General features: G+C 42.1%; 1 protein-coding gene across 2 annotated transcripts in view; it reads left to right on the top strand.

The window, feature by feature from the left end:
• The window catches only part of DLG5 (discs large MAGUK scaffold protein 5), a 179,724-nt gene that overhangs the window by 63,226 nt on the left and 94,100 nt on the right, over nucleotides 1-22,398 (top strand). For both annotated transcript variants that reach the window (XM_084633105.1, XM_084633106.1), the window contains exon 2: nucleotides 9,464-9,532. In XM_084633105.1, the coding sequence (XP_084489231.1) occupies nucleotides 9,464-9,532 (69 nt within the window). The remainder of the gene's footprint in view (nucleotides 1-9,463; nucleotides 9,533-22,398) is intronic.

The raw sequence follows: 22,398 nt of genomic DNA, 5'->3' as shown, positions 1-22,398 counted from the left end.
AATATAGTGATCTTTTTAATTAAATGTTCCCTGTTCCCAGTTGGGTGACTTTTGTGTTCCTCTAATTTAAGATTTTCTGTGAAATTTGATGAAGTGGCCATTTCCATTTTTTAAAATCTAAAAATTGTAATTTTGAAATTGCTATGGAAAACGAACCACTTTTGTCAAATACTTTACAAAACATCTATTAGAGGTAGTGATAAAATGCCAAAAAATTCAGCGTCTGTGTAGTTTTGCCTTTTGTTATATTTCCCACCCCTTTCCAGTACAACTCAATTCCCAGGCTAATTAAATAGGAACAGGTTAGAACAATAGTTTAAACGCTGGATCACTTTGACTAGTCTCAGGCAGTGGTAGCTGGCAGGAGTGCAGTCTTTCACATAAGACACTATTTTGCCAATATGTAAACACTGGTATGGGATAATTCCAACACCATGAAGCACTTATCAAACAAGCAATTATTGATAATATTAAGATGACATAAGTTCCAGACAGTGGCCTAATTTCCCCTCCAGTACATTAAAACAAAACCAAACCCATCAGGTATGCATGCTGCAGGTGAGCAGACACTAAGGCCATGTCTCCACTACAAAGTTAAGTTAACTTCATGTAAGTCAACGTTGAGCCTCCCATTTCAGCAAGTCGATCATGCGTGTCCACACTATGCTCCTTGTGTTGGCAGTCCTCACTAGCAGGGCTTGCATCGATGCACAGAGTACTGCACTGTGGGTAGTTATCCCACAGTGCACATAGCCGAGTAGAATTTTGGGTTGGGCTTGCAATGCCTTATGGGACCAAAATATTGGCATGGGTGGTTATGGGAACATGGAGTTAGCTTTCCATGATGCAATTACCTCCCTCCCTGAAATCAACAGCAAACAAGCCAAGCTTTTTTGTGTGCCTTTTTTTGTAAGCCTGGGTTACCTGCACGGATGTCATAGCACCATAAGCATGGACCCCGCTCAACTGTACACTGTCGTCTTGAGCATTACGAACACCTCGCACCTTATCCTGCAATATTTACACAGCCGATACAGGAGCCACCACATGGAACAATGTAATGCCATGCAAACAGCCCAGCTGGAAAACATATAGAGCGGAGCAGTTAGGAGTTGCTGATGACTGTCATGCATCACCTTGACACAGTTGAGCGTCATTTCTGGGTCTGGGAACAAGCACTGATTGGTGGGACGGCATTGTTATGTAGCTATGGGATGACAAGCAGTGGATGCAGAACTTTCATATGCATAGGGCCACTTCCCAGGAACTGTGTAAAGAGTTTTCCCTACCCTGAAGCGCAGCAAAACTAAAATGAAAGCTGCTCTGACCAGTCTGCTACCGGTCAGTGGGGCATCAGTTTGGAGTGGGTGAATCTACCAGGGGATCTGTTGTGATCCAAGTTTGCAGGGCCATTAACAGACTTCTGCTAAGAAGAGTAGTGACTCTGCACAATGTGCATGACACAGTGGATGATTTTGCTACGATGGGGTTCCCTAACTGAGGTGGGGCAATAGATGGAACACATATCCCTACCTTGGCATCATACCAAAAGAGTACATAAACCAAAAGGGGTACTTCTCAATAATGTTGCAAGCGCTGGTGGATCACAGGGGCTGTTTCACCGACATCAACATGGGATTGTTGGGAAAAGTGCATGAAGCATGCATCCTTAGGAACACAGGTCTGTTCAGAAAGCTGCAAGCAGAAACTTTCTTTCCAGATTGCAAAATAACCATTGGTGATGTTGAAATGCCAATCGTGATCCTGGGAGATCCAGCATATCCCTTGCTGCCATGGCTCATGAAGCCGTACACGGCAGCCTGGACAGCAGTAAAGACCGGTTCAACCATAGGCTGACCAAGTGCAGAATGGTGGTGGAACATGCCTTTGCATGTTTTAAAGGTCGCTGGTGGTGTTTGCTTTCTACGTTAGACCTCAGTGAAAGCAATAACCCCATTGTTGTTGCTGCCTGCTGTGTGCTCCATAATATCTGCGAAATAAAGGGAGAAAAATTTCCGGCAGGGATGAGGAGTTTAGGCAGATTGCCTGGCAGCCAATTTTGAACAGCCAGACACCAGGGCAATAAGAGCACATCAAGGAGCTCTGTGTCTCCATGAGGCTTTGAAAACCAGTTTCAGCAATGAGCCAGAGTAATGTGACACTTATCTATGTTGTTCCTTACTAAACTGTCCCCTCCTTTGCATTTTCTCCCCTGTAAACTCCACCCTCATCAACCATTGTGTGGTGAATGAATAAAGAGCCTTTTCTCCTCAATCCGTTAAGTTTTATTATGCACACAAATAGAGAGGGCAAAGAAAAGTAAAATAACCTGGGGCAAAAGGGCTGATAACACTCTTGGGGGGCGGGGGGAGGAGAAACTAAGAAAGCTTGCTTACAGATGCACTGCAATAACAATCAAATAACAATGGGAATGGGTGCCTTCTGGTCCTTGTACCCTCCCCTGGTGTTGAGTGCAAGGGATACTGAACTTTCCCGCCCCACCTTATAGGATGTTTTGGGGAGGCAGATGTAGAACTGGGCGGTGATGGCAGCAGGTTCAGCATAGGCTGTGGAGGGACTCTGGCATCCAGCTTCCTTTCTTGAACCTGAACCAGACGCCTCAACATATCTGGTTGCTCCTTCATAATCTGCAGCATCTCTTCCTGCATGGCATGTTCTTGTTCCTTGCATGCTCTCCTGTCCTCCCAGTCCAGGTTCTCAGACAGTGTAATACTCCATGCTGTGATCTCAGTCTTGTCACTCTCGGAGGCATGCATCAACTCACTGAACATGTGCTCTCGAGTCTTCTTTTTCCACCTTCTACTCTGTGAAAGTCTCTGTCCCGGTGTAGAGAATGTGCTGATGGACAAGGTCTCAGCTGCAAGGAATGCAAAGCACAAGGGTAGCATTGACAGTGCATACGTTGTTTCTGGTGCAAGGTTAATTTTTTTATAACCCTCCCTCTCCCCACCCCTCAATACACTTCACTGCAAGCCACAACATAATCACAACCATTGGCTATTGCAAGAGTCGGTTTGCTGCTCAAGCCATGGTAAGGCCACAAGGCATGGACGAGAGGTCTTGTGCTGTTGCTGCTTTTGTGAAAGACATACATGGGATTGCAGGTTGGAACTTGAGAAAAGCCTTCTTTTCCCCCAGCAACCTGGGTGGTGCTTGAGGACAGGCACCAGTGTTCAAAGCTCCGCGGCACCAAGTTGTGTGTGTGTGTGTGGAGACCAACAGGAAGCTGCCACCCCCCCTTTTTTCAATGCTGCTTGTAATACACTGTGATCTCTTCCAACCACAGCACTTTTGGGAAAGCATGGTTGTGTGACCCAGAAATTCCCAAATGGGGGGCGGATTACTTGTTGAATTGTTTGCAGTTTAAGGGCTAGCTTTCAAAACTTCCCCCCCATTTCCCCTAGGTGACCCTATGCTATATCACTTTCCTGAGGGTAACAGAGGCAGCAAGGTAGCAGATGCTGCAAGCATCTGGGTACAGACCTGGTCCTTATGCTGCTATGCAGAGTTAATACTGGAGGGGCGCGGGAAAGTGTCCTACCGTGGTGGACGAAATAAGGCAGCCCTCCCCAGAAACTATTTGCAAAGGATTGCAGAGTACTTTCATGAAAGCTTCTTACAGATCTCCATGGAGGATTCCAGGGCCATCCCCATGCACATAAACAGTCTTTCTTTCTTGGTGAGCACCCTCTGTGTAGCTGGAGTGGCCACCGGCACCCACTACCCCTACTTTTTTGTTCAGATTAAACATAAGAAAATAACAGCATGTAACCCCTACAGTTTGATTGCAAATGTGTACTCACCAGAGGTGCCTTCCCTGGCATCATGCTTCGCTGCCTTTGAAGGGGTGGGCTCCAGGGTTAAAAATAGTTCTTGGCTGTCAGGGATAATGGATCCTCTGCTTGCCTGCCTCATATTCTTTTCCTCTTCCTCATCAACAATGTCCTCCTGGTTGTTGCTTGAGGTCACCGGGGGCTTCTGGCAGGTACCCACAGAGCATTTAGGGATAATGGTGAGGTCACCACTGAAAATTGCATGCTTCTCCTCATAAAAGCGGCATGTCTGTGGGACAGAACCAGAATGACTGTTCGCCCCCCTTGTCTTCTGGTATGCTTGCCGAAGCTCTTTTATTTTCACGTGGCGCTGCTGGGTGTCCCTGGAGTAGCCCTTCTCCCCCATGCCCTGCACGATCTTGGGATAGATGCCAGATGCTGCTGGATCGGAGCTCTGTCTGGACAGACTTTTCTCCCCACACAGCAATCCAGTCCACCACGTCCTATGTACTCCGTGCTGGAGCATGTTTGCGGCTTTGAGTCTCCATGATCAGCTGTGCTGGTGAGCTCTCTGTGCTGATCAAACAGCAAATAAAAATTCAAAAGTTCTCAGGGGCTTTAACAGAGGAGCGGCTATTTCCTGTGTACTTGGCTGATGTGCAGTGGAGTTGAAAGTGTTCTCTAGAGTGGTCATAGCAGAGCACTGTGGGACACCTCCTGGAGGCCAATTCATTCGAATTACACAACACAGTGTCTACATTATCCCCATGTCAACCCGTGGATGTGAAATCAAGCACTACGCCGCTTGCGGAGGTGGAGTATAGAAGTCCACTTCACAGGCCACTTAGGTCGGCGGAAGGGACTCGGTTGTGCACAAACATTATTAGATAGACTTAATGTGACTTATGTCAACCCAAGTTTGTAGTGTAGACTAAGCCTAACTTTTCCATAGGTATTGTCATGAAGAACCGGAAAAGCAAGGGTGTGTGTGATGAGAGCTATGAATGGATAGATACTTATCCCTTCCTCTTGGATGTAGGTGTTCAGGTGGCAGTATGCCGTCTGTCAGATTTTTGCCCCTATAATTTTCACCAGCAGCTATACTGCACCTTCTCACTGTCTCTAGGAAGAAGTTATGCTTTTCTTATCTAGACCATCTTGGTGTATTTCACAAAATGAAATTCTAATTCTATTACAGAGAGTTTGTCTCCTTTTTAAATACTGGGCTTGTTTTGAGCAAATTCAACCCTTTTGAAGATGAATAAAAACAGTGATCTAACAAAATGAGATTTTATCCATTCTTGAAGAATCTACTGTGGATTTTGAGAGACAACCTGTACTGTGTTATTGAAAACGTTTAAAATCAGGTCAACAAGAGCAGACCAAATTTTTCACTCTTTTTGGTCACATTCTTCTTACAATACCAAAAGTAAGAGCTTTACTTCTGTGTTAGTTGTACATTCCTATAAAACCTACTGTGACGGGTTGGATCCCAGAAACCCCCTGGGGAGCTGCCACCTGATGTGCCAAGACTACTACTGCTCCTGCTTTCCTGCCCTGCCATCTTAGGACTCCAGCACCCTGCTTGGTTTGAGCCAGACCCGCTAGCCTGCTGTAAACCCAGACCCAGGTCTGAACCACGTCCCCTAACAGCTGTAGGCTCAATTAAAAGTAGCTTACAGAAGTGTTCCTATCCTTGACACTCAGATGCCCAACTCCCAATGGGGTCCAAACCCTGAATAAATCCGGTTTACCCTGTATAAAGCTTATACAGGGTAAACTCATAAATTGTTCGCCCTCTATAACAGTGATAGAGAAATATGCACAGCTGTTTGCTGCCTCTCCCCCCCCCCCCCCCAAAGTGTTCATACATACTCTGGGTTAATAAGTAAAAAGTGATTTTATTAAATACAGAAAGTAGGATTTAAGTAGTTCCAAGTAGTAACAGACAGAACAAAATGAATTACCAAGCAAAATAAAATAAAACCTGCAAGCCTATGTCTAATAAAACTGAATACAGACAAAACCTCAGCAGTTCCAGTAATTTTCCTTTAGACTAATCTCCATCTAGTCTGGGTCCAGCAATCACTCTCGCCCCCTGTAGTTACTGCCTTTTGTTCTAGTTTCTTACTGGTATCCCTGGGGGTGGAGAGGCCATCTCCTTAGCCAGCTGAAGACAAAATGGAGGGGGTCTCCATAGACTTGCTCTTGTGGGTGGAGACCCGTCCTCTCTCCTATGCAAAGTCCAGCTCCATGCTACCTTGAACGTCTTCAAGTCGACTTCTTATGTGGATTGGAGCATTCCAAGATCCATTGTACTTTAAGTGCTTCTTGATTTGCACATTCCTTTCTCAAGAAGCTGACCAAATGCTTTACAAAGGTTACTTGAAAATCAAGCCAGTACACAGCCAATATTCAGAACATCGAATACAAAAATGACACATGCATACTAATAGGATTAATAGATTTGGTAGATCATAACCTCTACAGAGATATGTCACATGGCATATGTAGCATAAAACATATTCTAGTTATGTCATATATACGTTCATAAGCATATCTCCATAAAGCCTTATGGGGGGCACTGTCACAGCTACCAAGGGGGACCTCTTGAAAAATGCCCATCTTTTAAAGATTGCACTTTGAGAGAGAGAGAGCGAGAGAGAGAGATTGCAGCAGATGGATGGGATGCAGAACAAAATTTCTATTGCTGAAAAAATATTGGTTGGGCCAACTGGGCATGTGGGGATGGGGAGATTGATGATGATCTTGGACCCGCAAGATATGTACCAAACATCACCTTGATAGGATACCAGGGTACAAACATTTTTCCCATGTATGGTTTTTTTTCTTTACTTAAGCCCTGGTACTACATGTGCATAAGCAGAATCTCATGCTCGTGCAGTACCATGGTGCATTTGCAGGCTTGGGGCCTTACATTATCAACTGGTTAAGGAAGGAGCCTGTCTCATCACGTGTCATAAATTCCCTAACATGCTTTTAGCACTATCTAAGTGGTGATAAATGCTATACCTATAATCCATTTTTTGACTGCTGCTTGAAGGTATGTTCCCACAGCATATCCATTGTATGCGAATCTGTCAGCCATCCTTAGCTAGGAAAGATGGAGTGTTTGAATCTCAGCCAAAACCTAAAGGGGTCAGCTTTTTTTTTTTTTTTTTTAAAGCTCAAGACAAGTGACATTCTGGACAATCATGGTGTCTATTATTGTCTATTTCAGGCTGAGTATTAAGTGTGAGTGTTGATAGGATGTCTTGCTGAGGTGACAAGGAGAAAAGTCTGTGCTAATTTTTATTCTATCTTTCAACTTCTCTACAGTGCTCATGATTGTAATATCTGAGTGCCTCATGATCATCTATTAACTTATCCTATTAACTTTCCCGGGGAAATATTTATAGATTGGGAAATTGAGCTACAGAAAATAAAAGATTGCCATTGTTAGAGGTGGGAACAGAACCCTGATCTTGTGAGTCCAAGTCAGCAGCCTTAATCACAAGAACATCTTTTCTCTCCACTTATCAGTCAGTCCCTTGTGTCACTGTGACACCTTGCAGAGTAGTAAATTTAGCTATCTACAAATCCACAATGAAACGGTTTCTAGAGAAAAATCTGAATTTTAGGAGTTGGAGCACTCCTGGATTATAATTTATCAGGAGCTCTTGGAAAGGGCCAGAAGCCATTTTCAATGCCTGTGACAAAAGGTTTTTTTCTTGTACTCCTAAAAGGAAACAGGTGATGAGGGTAGGTGATTTTGTAAGGTGATTGATTAGCTTTCATTTTTAAAGACATGCATTCAGATTCTGCTCAAGTACTATGTTAGTTTGATCTCACCCTAGTATACATTGTCGGTTGTAAAAGGTCCCACTTAATTTAATAAGGCGTTGGCCAATTTTTGTTCAAACCCCCCAGGTCTTAGCTACAAGACACGCTAAGGGTCATTATGGAGGTGTGGAAGAAGTTAATGCCGAGACACGCTGATTGATTGATTCTAGTGGGTGTTCAGAGTATCTTACTTTTAATGAGCAGTAACAAAGAAAACTCGTTTTTCCAAATCTTAAACTTCGGAAGTGTGTGTGTGTGGGGGGGGAAAGGTAACTAATTTAGTGTCCTCTGAAACCATTGTATCAAAGTGACATACTTGTCATGTGCTTTATAATATACAACTTATATAATCAATTAGAATTATTCAATAACCAGTGCATTTTGAAACTTTCTTTGCTAAAAGTTGTCAGGTAAAATAACCCAATTCCTTTTGTGTGTATTTTTTTTGTTAGTGAAGCTAGAGAGTCTGCTTCAAAGGATTGATTGTGGCAACACCATACTTTTCTGACATTGCTCTCATCTTTGTAGCATTTGCTCCTGTTTTATCAAATCCAGGGCCAGATCCTCAGCTAGTGTAAATTGGAACAGCTTCATTGAAATCCATGAAGCCACACCAATTTATTCCAGCTGAAGATCTGGGCCTCCGTTTTTGATAGTAATTTTATTTTGTACTGTGAGGTGGGGGTGGGGGCGCAGAGACGTGACAGAGGAAGCTTCTGTTATTTGTCATATGTCTTCTCTTTCCTCCTTCAAATAACCAATTGGTCTTTTTTTGGGGAGTGGGGAGTAGGATGAGACCTATCTGAAAGGATGGAAAGCAAGAGAGACTTCCATTATTTCCTAGTCCTTTTTTTGCTTCCGGTACTGGAAACATAGACTCCAGTGTTTCAGCTGTTAATCCCAAGGAACCTGGAAGAAACAAACTTTAAAGCATGAGAGGAAAGAATTAGGAGAATAAAAGAGGAGAAGAGGCTTTCACAGCCACGTTCAGCCTAAGGGCAGGTTCCTGGAGGACGGACTTCATATCCCAGTGGAAATTCCCTTGTTGTGCCACTTATCTTATAGTTGATAACCCCCTTCCCTCACTCTTTTTTCTGTGGTGGATTTTTTTGTGGGGGTGAGTGGGGAGGAGATGGATTTCTGTTTGATAGCCAGCTCTTCAATTAAGACCTGTCTTTCTGTTCTTGTAAATAAATTTTAGCTTACTTTCTTCATAATAATAATAATAAAAGATCCCAGCCTTCAGTATCTTCCAATATTAGCAAAATAGTGTTGAGGCTCTCCTCTTGTAAGAGTGGCTACTTGAAAGAAGCAAATGGAAGCAGCCTGGATTTATTGAAGCCCAGGCAGTGAAATTAGCCCTTTAAGCTTGGGAATGGCTTCTTGAGGGTCAGCATATCCTAATTAGGTGCCATGACCAGATAGAAGATCTGGTGTGTCTCAAAAACAGGAAAGCGCCTGTAGTGTAGGCCTCCTTCTGGAAGTCTTGAACTATGCTGGACATTACTGTCTCTTAAGTTCTGGGAGAAGTAATTGTTTGATTAGCGGTAATGCAGCTGAATAAGAATGGTTAATGAAAAAGGAAGCCAGTGACCACAGGTATTCCGATTACTGTGATACCATTCTAGTGATGTGCTGTAGAAGTGCCTCGGTAAATAACAAACTGTCTCCCAGATCTCAGCAGAGATGCCTCTGTTCTGTACCTCTTTGACCTGTTTTGACCTGTTAAGAGACTGGAACAGATGCTTTCTTGAGAAATTGAAGGGAAGCTGTGGGGTGGGGAGTGAAGCAAGAAAACTAACTTTTTGTTTTTTTTTTTATTCCAGGGTCCACTTACAGTGTGCTGTCCATAATGCCATCTGATTCCGAAAGTAGCAGTTCTCTCAGTAGCATTGGTGAGTAAAGTATTATATTGAAGAGTTTAATATGTACACTTTTCAGTGGGGTATACATTTTAAATAGTCACTGTTGGAAGGATGAATGGATCCGTCTGGGTTTTGCATAGTAACAAATGTAAATGTAGGTTGAACTATGAGAGTGAAATGCATATGTCTGCACAGTGATAAAGTATATGCTTCGTTCGTATTGCAGGGCTAAACGTTTTTATAGCTAAATGTAATTGCTTAGCAATGAGCAGCCAATAAAATCTGTGCTTAAAGTGAGCTGAGTTACGTGACATAACTAAGTTTATATATATTAAATGACCATAATAACAGCAATATTGTTACAATGATACCTGTATATCTTAACTTGTAGGTCATAATCAGATACAAAAACCCTGAAAAAGAGAATGAAAAATAGTTTTCGTCAAATTTATCCAACTCTTTAAACTTTGTCCAGTTGCTGCAGAACTTCAGGAGTGACTTGTAATATTCCTTTTGTTCTTAATAAGATTGGTTACTTTACTTTCTCGTATGTTTTTAAGAGAATGGGGGTGAAAATGATATTTAGGAAGTTGGAGGGAGTGAGGTGTGGTTAAAAATGAGCTGAAATAGCAAGCTTGGCTACCAGTTTATTCAACTTTCCACGTATACAAATAACATTTTTGTGAAAATTGCATAAAAGTGATTAATCTTAAATAGAGGTCATGGACTCCTGCGTTTTAAAGTTCCAGTGTTGCTTCAGACATCTGTAGATTTCTCTGACAGCACAAGACAAGTCAGTTGCCTGTTAAAGGATGTCTTTAGACATCGGGTTGAACTTTAACTCCAACACGCAAGAACAAGATTTCAGTCTTGACTAAAACTATTTGCTGAAATAATGGAAAGATGTGACACTGCAGATTTTTTTCAAGACTAAACTTGTATGGTGGCTGCCAGCATATGGAGGATGCATACATGTTTATATTGAAAAAGAAAAACATATATTCAACCTGTTTCTTGGCAAAAAAAGACTTTTTAGTACTGTAGATGAACATACTAAATGGTTGGAATAGAGTTATTTAAATTTTGCAATTTTGATCATTGATAGAGAAGAGATAAGTGGATTAAATGTTGTCTTTTCATAAAAAAACATTTTACATTACTCCTTCTCCAGTAGTACACCCCTGCAAGCTATAGATAATGTGCGTTCCATTTTCCTACAACCTGTCTGTCAGGTGCGTATTTTCTGAAAATGCAGGGGGGAGACTTGTGTGACTGGCCTTTTTTTTTTTTTCTTTTCCTTTTTTCATTTCTGTTTTAAATAATTTTGTCATCTTGTGATTTATACTGTCATCCAAACCAGGCTATCATATGAAAGTGTTTTGTGAAATACAGCTATTTTCCTTTGGAATTACTGTTGTTCCAGCCACTAGCTCAGGGCCTACAATAAGAATAACAGTAAAGAGATCTCTGTGATCTTGTTGTAACTCAACACGAATTTTATTTGGATTTGACTAATGTCACTTTTAAAATGCATTTCAGAAATTCCAGGCTTTAGTGCAGATTTAGGGAATGTCTGTAGATTTCAGGTCTTTCCAATATTTTTTGCAGAACTCAGGCTTATGTTCACAAATATTTTGTTTTCTAGCTCTTCTGGATAGAAAGATATGGACCAATGTAGTCCTGTCATCTAGAGTCTGTAATTAACCACAAACAATAGTCCTGAGTCATGAACTGCCACATTTCAATTGTTGTTAACACTGAAACTTAATAGTGGCATCTCATATGCCAATATATTAATTATTTCACTGTTGCTTGCTTGCTTTTAACAGAAATAAGCAGCTGTTTTGTTTTATCCAATGTGGTTGGATTCATTTGCAAGACATTTCACAGGAAGTTTCACAAGAATGAGGCTGCAAATGTTAGATACAAATACTCATATTGTCTGTTAAATATTTTGTGTGCTCACCCTCCCACAGTGGGGGGAGTAGAACTGTAATGAATTAGGTAGGAACTGGTAAATCTTGGGGGGAAAGGGGAGTGAAAGAGGTCATTAGGTGGAAGAATTTAAAAAAAGGATAGGTAAATAAAGCTAATATGTAAAACAGCTCAGCAGCATAAATAATTAAGGACCCAATCCAAAGTCTGTCAAACTCAATGGGAGTTTTTCTTTTGAATTCAATGTACTTTGGAACAGAGCCTTACTTTTAAAAATACAGTGGATTGTTCCTAAATTCTGCAAAATCCAGAGGAAAATTCTTCAGAATGTGACAAGATCTTCCTTACCTATCCAGTGGTCCAAGATATGATCCAGGGTCTTGATGCAGAGTTCTTGCAAACTACTTTCATTATGACACTAAAGTCCATTTTGTTCTGTGACAATTTTACTTGTGTATTTAGTTAAAGGATACAAACCTCTTCAGGGGATGCCTCGATCCTGTTAAGAATTGGCAGTGATGGAACATCTCTTAACATGGACTGAAGGCGGTCTATTAAGGATGTTGAATGATCAATATTTGTAGTTTTAGGATTGTTCAGAGTTCAGCTCCCTTGAAATAATTTAGTAATAGTGTATATAGCGCCTGCACAGGTAAATGAACTCACTTTTTTGTTTGAAGCTCACATTTGTTAATTCTACAGCCAGACTGTAGGGCACAACATTCTGTTCATTTATGTAACTGTAATTTGTATCCAGTCACTTTTCCCACTCTAAGCAGGAAAAAATATTTCTAATATTTTCATTGTATTTTTATGGAACCCAGTAACTGGATATTTTTGCCTCTTATTAACCAGCATATAGGGGGGAAAAAGCACTGTTTGATTTGTTGAGTGTCAAGCCATCACAACTGAAACTGTTTGCATGCCAGCACCCTGAAGGCTTCATATGGCTTCCTTGAATGGAATCTTAGCGGTTACTAAGTTGCCACAATGTTTCAGAAATTACATGTAAAAATGTATACTGAAATAGATTTTCTGTAATAGAACATTCTGTGCAATGAAACTGACAATTTTTGCATGTGAAATGCACACAATATGGAAGAAAGGGAAAAGTAATCTGTTAGAAAGGTCCTCTGGATGAAATGTAAATATTCAAACAGATCCACTTTGGCATCCATTTGGGGGTGTGTGTGTCTGTCTGTCTGTCTCTCTCTCTCTCTCTCTTTCTCTGTGTGTATGTTTCTTCAATCCACCTATTTCTGTTTCATGATGGGAAAGAGAGGTTCACCTAGGATCCATCTCATTTGTTCACCTGTGGATAATCTCAGGTGACACACCTGTTTCTATCAATGTTTTACAAAATTTTAATTTTTTTACAAGTCATGATGATAGTATAAATATTCTGCTTGAGCACTTTGCGGCAGGGATTGTCTTTTTTTTGGTGAGAGTTCATACAGTGCCTTGCATATGGTCCTGGTTGATGGCTGGGGTTTATTGTAATATTAATTATGTGCATTGCAGTAGCACCAATCTGTGTGCAAATGGAACTGAGCTGGTAATTGCTGAGTCCTGCTGTATCTCTCTGCAGACTGCATGAACAGATTGTCCGGAAGTACCTGGTGGGGAGAAGGGAGAGAACCAAAAATAACTTGGTATATAAATGTGTATACTCTGCAATCTTGGTCACCAGTACTGACTGAAAATTTCAACCCTTCCTCCTTTTTGTCAGGAATATGGTAGCAAAGCTCTACAAATCAATTTTATGTCTCCTGAAAGAGCTGCCGCCTCTTTCTTCTCAGTTATTTATCTGCAGTTGCTGCCTGGTGGCTCTCTCCTGCCCATGGCAGATGTCCCTTCACTGAGAACATGTCTTTCCTCTACCACAGATTTCTGTTTTATTTCAGGTTTGTTGTTTAGCTGGGTTTTGGTTATTTTTTTAAAATTTACTTAAGGGAGGAGAATAGTGTTTATTTCTTCCAGGAGACTTGGGGAAGGACAATGGGCATTCTGGATGGACAGTAACTGAGGGGAGGGGGAAGACATTTGGTGCTCTGTGAAGCAGCAATCCATAGGGTTTCAGAACAGGCTATTTCTGCTCAACCTGGTGCCCTAAACGATTTTCCATTCCATAATGATGCATGCAATGTCACTTTGTATCGAGGCCATGAGCAGCCTGTCAGGCACTGGGAATCCTCAGCAGAGGAGAGGCCTTCAGTGAGATTTTTCAGAGGAACAGCAGAACCTGGAGGAGAAGGAGAATTATCTATATTTATAAGATGCCTGTCACCTTGATATCTAAGTGCAGAACTAAGTTTGAAGGAGAAAAAAATATCCATTCCTCCGGTGTTACAGGGATGTGTGCATTTATATGTACAAGCCTTTTTTTAATTAGTTTTTATTTATGGGCATTGTTCCTGGGGAAAAGTCTACTGAAAAAGAACTTTGATCTGAGCATAGACTTAAACTGATCTATTTTGAGAAGGAGTCCAAAAGCCTGGGTCCTGCTGCCTTGAATGCTCTGCCTTCAGTTGCTGGTAGACTTACCCAGGGTGTCTCCTGCTGTGTCGTCTGCGAAGAGAATAGCTATATTGCAAGGTTATGAAGGATGAGGCAGCTAGATCCCAGTCTGTTAAGCGCTTTGGAGATAGGGACCAGGATTTTTAATTCCACAATTGAATGAATTGGAGGCAGGGGAGTTTAGGATGCACAGGTATGATGTGTCTCATAATGTGAACACAATATGACATGCTTTATCAACTTGAGCTGCTTTGGTTGCATTCAGCCCCAAGTAGAGTGAGCTGCAGTAAGCTAATCTGGAGGAGATGAAAGCAGGGATGGCTGTGGCTAGGTCATTGGCACTATGGGGGTCTGCATGTCTAGAAGTAGCAATGAGTCTAGCATGATCCTAAAGCTCGACAACTCTTTGACGATCTGGGGTCTGATGTTCTCAGGCTGTCAAGGTTCCTTCCCCACTCTGAACTCTAGGGTACAGATGTGGGGACCTGCATGAAAACCCCCGTAAGCTTATTTTTACCAGCTTAGGTTAAAATTTCCCCAAGGTACAAACTATTTTACCTTTTGCCCTTGGACTTTATTGCTGCCACCACCAAGCGTCTGACAAATATATAACAAGGAAAGAGCCCGCTTGGAAACGTCTTTCCCCCAAAAATCCTTCCAAGCCCTACACCCCCTTTCCTGGGGAAGGCTTGATAAAAATCCTCACCAATTTGCATAGGTGAACACAGACCCAAACCCTTGGATCTTAAGAACAATGAAAAAGCAATCAGGTTCTTAAAAGAAGAATTTTAATTGAAGAAAAAGTAAAAGCATCACCTCTGTAAAATCAGGACGGTAAATACCTTCCAGGGTAATCAGATTCAAAATAGAGAGAATCCCTCTAGGCAAAACCTTAAATTACAAAGACACACAAAAACAGGAATATACATTCCATTCAGCACAACTTATTTTATCAGCCATTTAAACAAAACAGAATCTAACTCATATCTAGCTAGATTACTTACTAAGTTCTAAGACTCCATTCCTTTTCTGTTCCCGGCAAAAGCCTCACACAGAAAGAGAGAAGCTTTGTTTCTCCCCCCTCCAGCTTTGAAAGTATTTTGTCTCCTCATTGGTCATTGTGGTCAGGTGCCAGCGAGGTTATCCTAGCTTCTTAACCCTTTACAAGTGAAAAAGTTTTTCCTCTGGCCAGGAGGGATTTTAAAGGTGTTTGCCCTTCCCTTTATATTTATGACACAAGCATTGGTGAGGAACAGAGCATTAGCAAATGGGCTTATTTCCCCACCCCTCCCTTCCTACTACATAACCTTTTCCTTCCCTACATTGTGCTTGAGCCAGTTGCTCTTCGCACAACTGTTGGTTTCTTCTAGGCATTGGGAGGTTTTGGTGATGCTGGCCAGGGATTTCATGGCCCTTAATGTGGCCATTTACACCAATGGCATGCCTGTAGGGCACAGAACAGTACAAACAAGGTGCTTCCTGCGAGAAAAAGCCATGCACATCAGTGCTATGGAGCCCAGGACAATTAAACTGACTCTCCTGACCATGAAAAAATCAGTGAACCATGAAATCAGGCAATGTAGCTGTTGTAGTTTGGGAATGGTAGGCCTGGCTTGTAAGTTACACATTAGCTTGTTCAGAAAGCTAGGAACCTGAGTACTCCTATTTTGATTTTTTACAAGGTTTGGACTATTTTCTGGAATTTGTCAAAATTGCCTTGATCTTTTCCATGTTAATTCTGTAATCCAGATTAGACAAATGCTTGATAACTGCTACCCTTTGGCAATAGACCTTTGACATCACTGGCCTTCAGGATAAAATGCAAAGAACATTAGCTTTTATCTGAGCAGCTTGGTCAATGGGTACCGGGGTTTCTGCTTCTCCACTGCAGCACATAAATAGCTGGGGCTTTGGAAAGAGCCAGTTTATGTATAATATTTCTGGGAAATAGTTCAAGAATTGTTTCCCCCCTTGCTTATGTTTATATATTGAGTTAAATTGCAGTTTTACAGTTTGCCTTGAGTGAAGGGCAGCACATCATTCTGCTGTCCCTGGAGCAGAGCATGGACTGAATTGTGACTCATAATAATTCAGGGCCTGCCTATCTCTAGCTCCATGATTAGCTGCTTCAGCCCTTTTCCTGGCACAGATTACCTTTCCTTCCATGCCGGCTTGCCTGTGCTGGTGGTGCCTTAGGAATGGGGCAGGAGCCAAGGCTCCAACTACTTGCTCGGACTCTTGCTAGAATGTGGGATTCGGGATCCATGCGCTGTACCACGTTAAAATGAATTGCAATTAAAGTAATTAAATTTGGGATCCATGGCCGCGACCGCGTTATATGCGAATTGGCGCTATACAGACACGCGTTATAGCGGTGTACTTCCCCACCTTGCCTGCATGTTCTCCTGCCAAGCTGTGCAGAGTGGGAATTAGCAAAGGGGCAGCTGCTTTTCTCCCATCTGCGCTGCTACCAGCAATATGGGTAGCACACTTAGGGGAGGAATAGGTGCTCTTTATTGCCCCTTTCCTTTCCCTGTGTGCAGCAAGGGTCACAGTCTGGCTGTGCGTGTGTGCGAATAAAATATATACAAAATTTACTTGTGCAGTTCTGCTACTGTCACTAATCCCTTGGACGTTTTACCCTATAAGTGCTCATTATAGCGCCAAACCTGTGCAAATGATTTTATTTCTTCTTTGTTTCTTTTTTGGTTTTTTGTGATAAAGCTCGTGCTGTGCACATGAAAGGTGCTGTTTTGACAATATCTGTGGCAGAAATCCTCTGTTACCCACAGAATAGGTGTGATACAATCTGCAATAGTTCTTTTCCCTGCACCTCACCACTGTGCTTCAAACCTGTCCCCCCTCCCCCCCAAAGAACAACTCCTCATTAAACTGTCATACTCCTGCTGTATTTCCTTTCTCAGTAGTCTCTGCTAATCGCAAAGATATTTGTGTGTGAATAGAAGCTTCGTTCATTCATGCCAGGCAGAATCAATCAACGGAGCCACAATCCAGCTTCTGTGACATCAGAGTAATTTTTACGGAGATAAGTGCTTATGCACCAAGCACTGAGCAGCACTGTCACTGAAGAACTGGGTAGAAAAAAGTGTCAGAACATGTAGGTAACCGTTTCTGGTCACGGTCTCCCGTTCGCAGGTAGTAGTGATGGGGGAAGTAAACAGAGTAGCCACAACTAATTTTTAAGGGAGTATTGATGTAAATATTTTTCTGTTTGCTCTAGCATTTCTGTTGCGGGTAGAAGCTATGCATCCTTCTGGAATGGTTCTTGGATTGTGCCCTGTAATTCTGTTTGCTCATATCATTTTGAATGTTCAGAGTTTTTACTATAGTAATCATGGAACCACAGGGTTAGAAGGGACTGTAAGGGTGTCGTCTAACCCCCTGTCAAGATGCAGGATTTGTTGGGTCTAAACCATCTAACCTCCTTTTGAAAACCCCTAGGGTGAAGTGAAGGAACCTTTGCAGGGGAGGGGGTGCTGTGCAGCCTGGGCCAGCCCCCACAGGAGGTGGGGCGGGAGCACCACCCAGCCTCATTCCGTCCCAAGCTCTGCTTCGACCTTGGCAGCCCCTGTCCCCAGCCATGTTCCCTGTTCTTGGCCACAGCTCTGCTCCTGGCCCCAGCCTCAGCCTCCATTACCACCACTGCCTGCTCTCCCCCACCCCCAGGAGTTGTGGTCCGTTCCCGGGGGCGGCGGGGGCAGACAGGGGTAACGGGCAGTACAACCATGAAAAGTTTGGGGACCACTGAACTAGGAAGTTATCCATTTTTGGATCAGGTTTTCACTATAACAAGGGTGAATTAGTTGCGAGCGTGAAGATGGTCGGGAAGTTGGGAGGAAGTGATCATGAACTGACATAATTAAAGATCCTAAGGAAAGGAGGACATGAGAACAGCAAAACAAGGACACTGGACTTCAGAAAAGCAGATTTCAACCAACTCAGAGAAATAGTAGGCAAGGTCCCATGGAAAGGTCAATTAGGAAGAACAGGAGTCAAAGGGGGATGGCAGTTCGTAAAAGATGTAATACTAGAGGCTCAGCATCAAATTATTCCGATGCGGAGGAAAGATAAGAGCCACAGGAAGCTACTGTGGCTGCGCAAGGAACTTTTTAGCTATCTAAAAACTAGAAGGGACACACACAGGGAATGGAAGGAAGGTCATGTTATATACGGGAATAGCCCAAGCATGTAGGGAGAAAATCAGGAAAGCCAAGGCAAAGGAGGACAACAAGAAGGGGTTCTTCAAATATGTCAGACAAAAAAGAAATACCAGGGATGGTGGGGTCTGTTGCTCAGTGGAGAAGGTGAGGTGGTTACGGAAGATGATAGGAAGGCAGAGCTCCTCAATGACTACTTGCTTCAGTCTTCTCACAAAAAATGTGACTGTACAACTAACAAAGTTACCATAGACAATGAAGGAGAAGGGATGCAGATCAGGATAAGTAATGAACGCATCAGAGATCTTCTGACCAATTTGAATGAATTCTGATGCTATTCACCTCAGGGTGCTGAAGAAATCTCAGAGCCTCTGGCAATAATATTTGCAAACTCATGGATGACAGAAGAGATCCCGGAAGACCGGAGAAGGGCTAATGTAGTGCCAATCTTTAAAAAGGGGGGAAAGGAGGAGCTGGGGAACTATAGACCAGTCAGCCTGATCTAGATACTTGGGAAGCTACTAGAGCAATGTACAAAACATTCAGTTTGCGAATACCTGGAGAATGAAGGGTTAATCACTAGCAGCCAGCACAGATTTACTAAGAATAAATAATGCCAAATCAGCTTGATTTCCTTCTTTGACAGAGTAACTGGTTTGGTGGATAGGGGGTGTGTGGTGGCCATAATGTACTTGGACGTCAGCAAGGCTTTTGACACAGTCCCACGTGGCATTCTGATAAGTAAGCTGGAGAAATGCGGGCTCAGTGGAACTACCATTAAGTGGATACCAGAGCAGTGAGCCAGAGCAGGCTCTGTGATGCCCCTACCGCTGCACTGGTGGGCATGCAGAGGTGAGAAATGGTTGGAGTCTTGGCTCCACACCCATCATCCGCTACGCCAGCTAGCAGAGTTGAGTCTGCACAAAAGGGTGAGTAATCTACTCCTTTTGGAAAGCCGCAGCAGATTTTCACCCTAGAGCGAAGGGGGTGGAGGGAAAACTAATAAGGGAATGTGTGTTTCTGAGGTGGTGCAGCTGTATGCTTCCGCTTACTCAGAGCAGGTTGTAAAATTAAAAGCTAGCCCTAAATTTGTTCTCATTATTACATTTTGAACATGTTAGTCTAAATATTTTTTTTCCCTTTACTGATTTGCAGCAGGAGGTTTTACATACTGTACTGTGTGGGTACATGGTTTGTAGTAGTGCCTGAAAATAAGTAAATCCAAAAAGCTAATACATGGTTTGGAGAAGGAGTTGTTGATTCTAAGAACAGCAAGTTTACCCAGCAACTTCAGAGGGAATTGTTTAGTATTCACAGTGAATGCTATTTTCTGCATATTTTTTTAGGCTCCAGATGAAAGATTTTAGAAATTTATAGGCAGCAGTTTCTCCAGATTATTAAAATAATTTTGTTTAGACAATTTAATTGCTTTGAGCACTTTGTCATGCAAATCAGATTATTTTTCAACTACAGGAGTAGTTTGCAGATGTTTGCACATGAAAACTGCTGGGGTATGCGTGTGTGTCTGTCTGTCTGTCTCTCTCTCTCGCATATACATATGTGTATTGGTTGTTTTTACTGGAATTGATTCTTTCTATGCTTGAAGAAAAAGTTCTGTTAACATTTAGCTGACCTGGTGTGGCATAGAAAGCTGAATAAAAGACTAAATAAAGATTAAGCATGTTTTTTTCTTACATGTAATTTTGAAATGTTTTGAATATTTTGCTATATTGGGTGTTGATGCGGATTATGCCAATTAAGCATTATTTATACATTTACATGTGTTAATGAATATTTTAAAATAGCAATATAGCAAATCATATATGATCCTTAATGAGAAGGCAAGGAAGTCTTCCATGAAGAGTGAAACCCACTGACGTGATACATTAAGTTGTATTGTCGTGAACCCAGAAAAAAGGAAATACCTGTAAACTTTTGGTTCAGATTAGCAGTAAATTGAGAGCTCATAGAAATACTGTATTTTAATGGTAACTTTTCAAGAAGTAATTACAGCTCTATATAATTCTGGGTAGTTACAATGTGTGTTTAATCTGAGGATCATAGATTCCAAGGCCAAAAGGGATCTTTGTGATCACGTACTCCAGTGGTTCTCAACCAGGGGTACGCTTCCCCCTCGGGGTACACAGAGGTCTCCCAGGGGGTACATCAACTCACCTAGATATTTGCCTAGTTTTTCAACAGGCTACATAAAAAGCACTAGCGAAGTTGTACAAACTAAAATTTCATACAATGACTTGTTTATGCTGTTTTATATAGTATACTCTGAAATGTAAGTACAATATTTTTATTCCAATTGATTGATTTTTATAATTATAGGTAATACTGAGAAAGTATGTATTTTTCGGTCATAGTGTTTTGTGACACGTATATTTTTAGGTCTGATTCTGTAAGCAAGTAGTTTTTAAGTGAGGTGAAACTTGGGGGGACACAAGATGTGTCAGACTCCTGAAAGGGGTACAATAGTCTGGAAAGGTTGAGAGCCACTCATGTAGTCTCATTTCTTGAATAACACAGGCCACAGAACTTCTCTTAAAAGAATAATTCCTAGAGCATAATTTTTCTGAAATGCTTTTTATTAATGTCCAGATAATGACCTTTTAAGCCGGGAGTGGAAGAACGTTGTCTGACTTGCAGAAGGAAAGGTAACAGTGTTTTGCTGATGCAGGGAGGGAGGCAGAGAGGTCAGAAGCTGCTGGAAAAATGGAGGTGTGGGTCTGTGTTGTGACACTGACTCATTGTCTGGGAACAGAAGGGTTGAAAAGGGGCACGCTTGGGCATGAGAAGTCCTTTTTCCACCCTCCCTACCTTTGAGGTGGCAAAATGCCAGATTTGTTCAGGACCTGCGATGAGCTTTGTGATAGCCACCCCTTTCTAAGGGGGCTGGGAAGGAATTTTTCTCTCACCACCAGGTTGGCCTCGGTAGAGTGGTGCTGCTTTTTTTTTTTTTTCCTTTCCCACAGTGGGTTCAGGGAGGGCTTTAATTGAGATGAGAAGGCAGTTAGTCTAGAGGTTGCAGCTCATTCTGTAAGTGTGGGGTGGATGTCCCGTGCAGGTACGCCAAAGGGAAGGGATACAGTGACCAGAAAAATGACTTGGAAAAGGACTTAAAAATGCTGGTTCGAGGAATGAAATGTGGTGGTGGTGGTGGGGGAGAGAACGTATTTTAAAATACAGATTTTTAAAAGCAGCACAGAGTCCTATGGCACCTTATAGACTAACGGATGTATTGGAGCATGAACTTTTGTGGGATGCATCCAACGAAGTGGAAGCTCATGCGCTAATATGTCTTAGTCTATAAGGTGCCACAGAACTCTTTGCTGCTTTTACAGATCCAGACTAACACGGCTACCCCTCTGAAGATTTTTAAAAGCTATTTTTAAAGGTCAAGTTTAAAAAAAAAAGTGACCCTATTGAGAGATCCACTTAAGAATTTTTTTACGTTTTAATACTTACTTCAGTAAAGTGAAAGGAAATTTTCTTTAACTTGATCTGAAAGTTTCAAAATTAAGATCATCTTGGAGTGAATCTGTGTAGCCAGGCTAAAATCTAGGGGTGAAATCCTGGACCCATTCAAATCCATGTGACCCCTGGTGTCTGTCCTAAATGTTGAGACCATTAACTAGGTTTGTGAATGGTGCTCCTCTTATGGATTGTAACTCATCCATGGGCCCAATCCTGTAAACACGTGCACTTGAGGAACTTTACATAGAATCACAGTTTCACAGAGTTCACTGGGACTACTCCTGTGCATAAAGTTATACACAGTTGTGTTTACAGGATCAGGGTATAAATCAGCATTTGTGTGCTTTCCTCCTTATCCAGAGGATTAAAAATAGTTATTTCGTGTTGTTTCTCCCCTTCCCCCTTTACCATACGTGGAATGCTCCTTAATGGGGTACTATCTATTCTCCCACGTTTCCTCCCCGCATTGCTAGCCTCCTCTGCTGGACAACTGGAATAAGCTGCTGGGGAAGAACCAGGGCAGCACTCTTGCAGATAAATGTTTTTCCTCTGGAGCTAGCTGGGATCATGTGATACTATAATTCTCACTCATTAACAAGTGCTGTGGATAAAGCATTTCCTCTCCCAGTAGCTACCATTCTGGATCTGGAAGTAGGAGGAAAGGGGTGCATTCAAAAGAACGTGAAGCAACCACATCTGTGGCCAAAAGGGACTCCCTCCACCCCCACTAGCCTTGATAACTCACATAATTGTGGGGTTTAACAAAGTTATTGTGGTTTTTTT

The sequence above is a fragment of the Lepidochelys olivacea genome (genome assembly GCF_965140295.1).
Source record: "Lepidochelys olivacea isolate rLepOli2 genome assembly, chromosome: 7".
NCBI classification, from domain to species: Eukaryota; Metazoa; Chordata; order Testudines; family Cheloniidae; genus Lepidochelys; species Lepidochelys olivacea.
The sequence above is the reverse complement of the archived record's forward strand: the minus strand, read 5'-3'. Positions and strand labels throughout refer to the sequence as shown.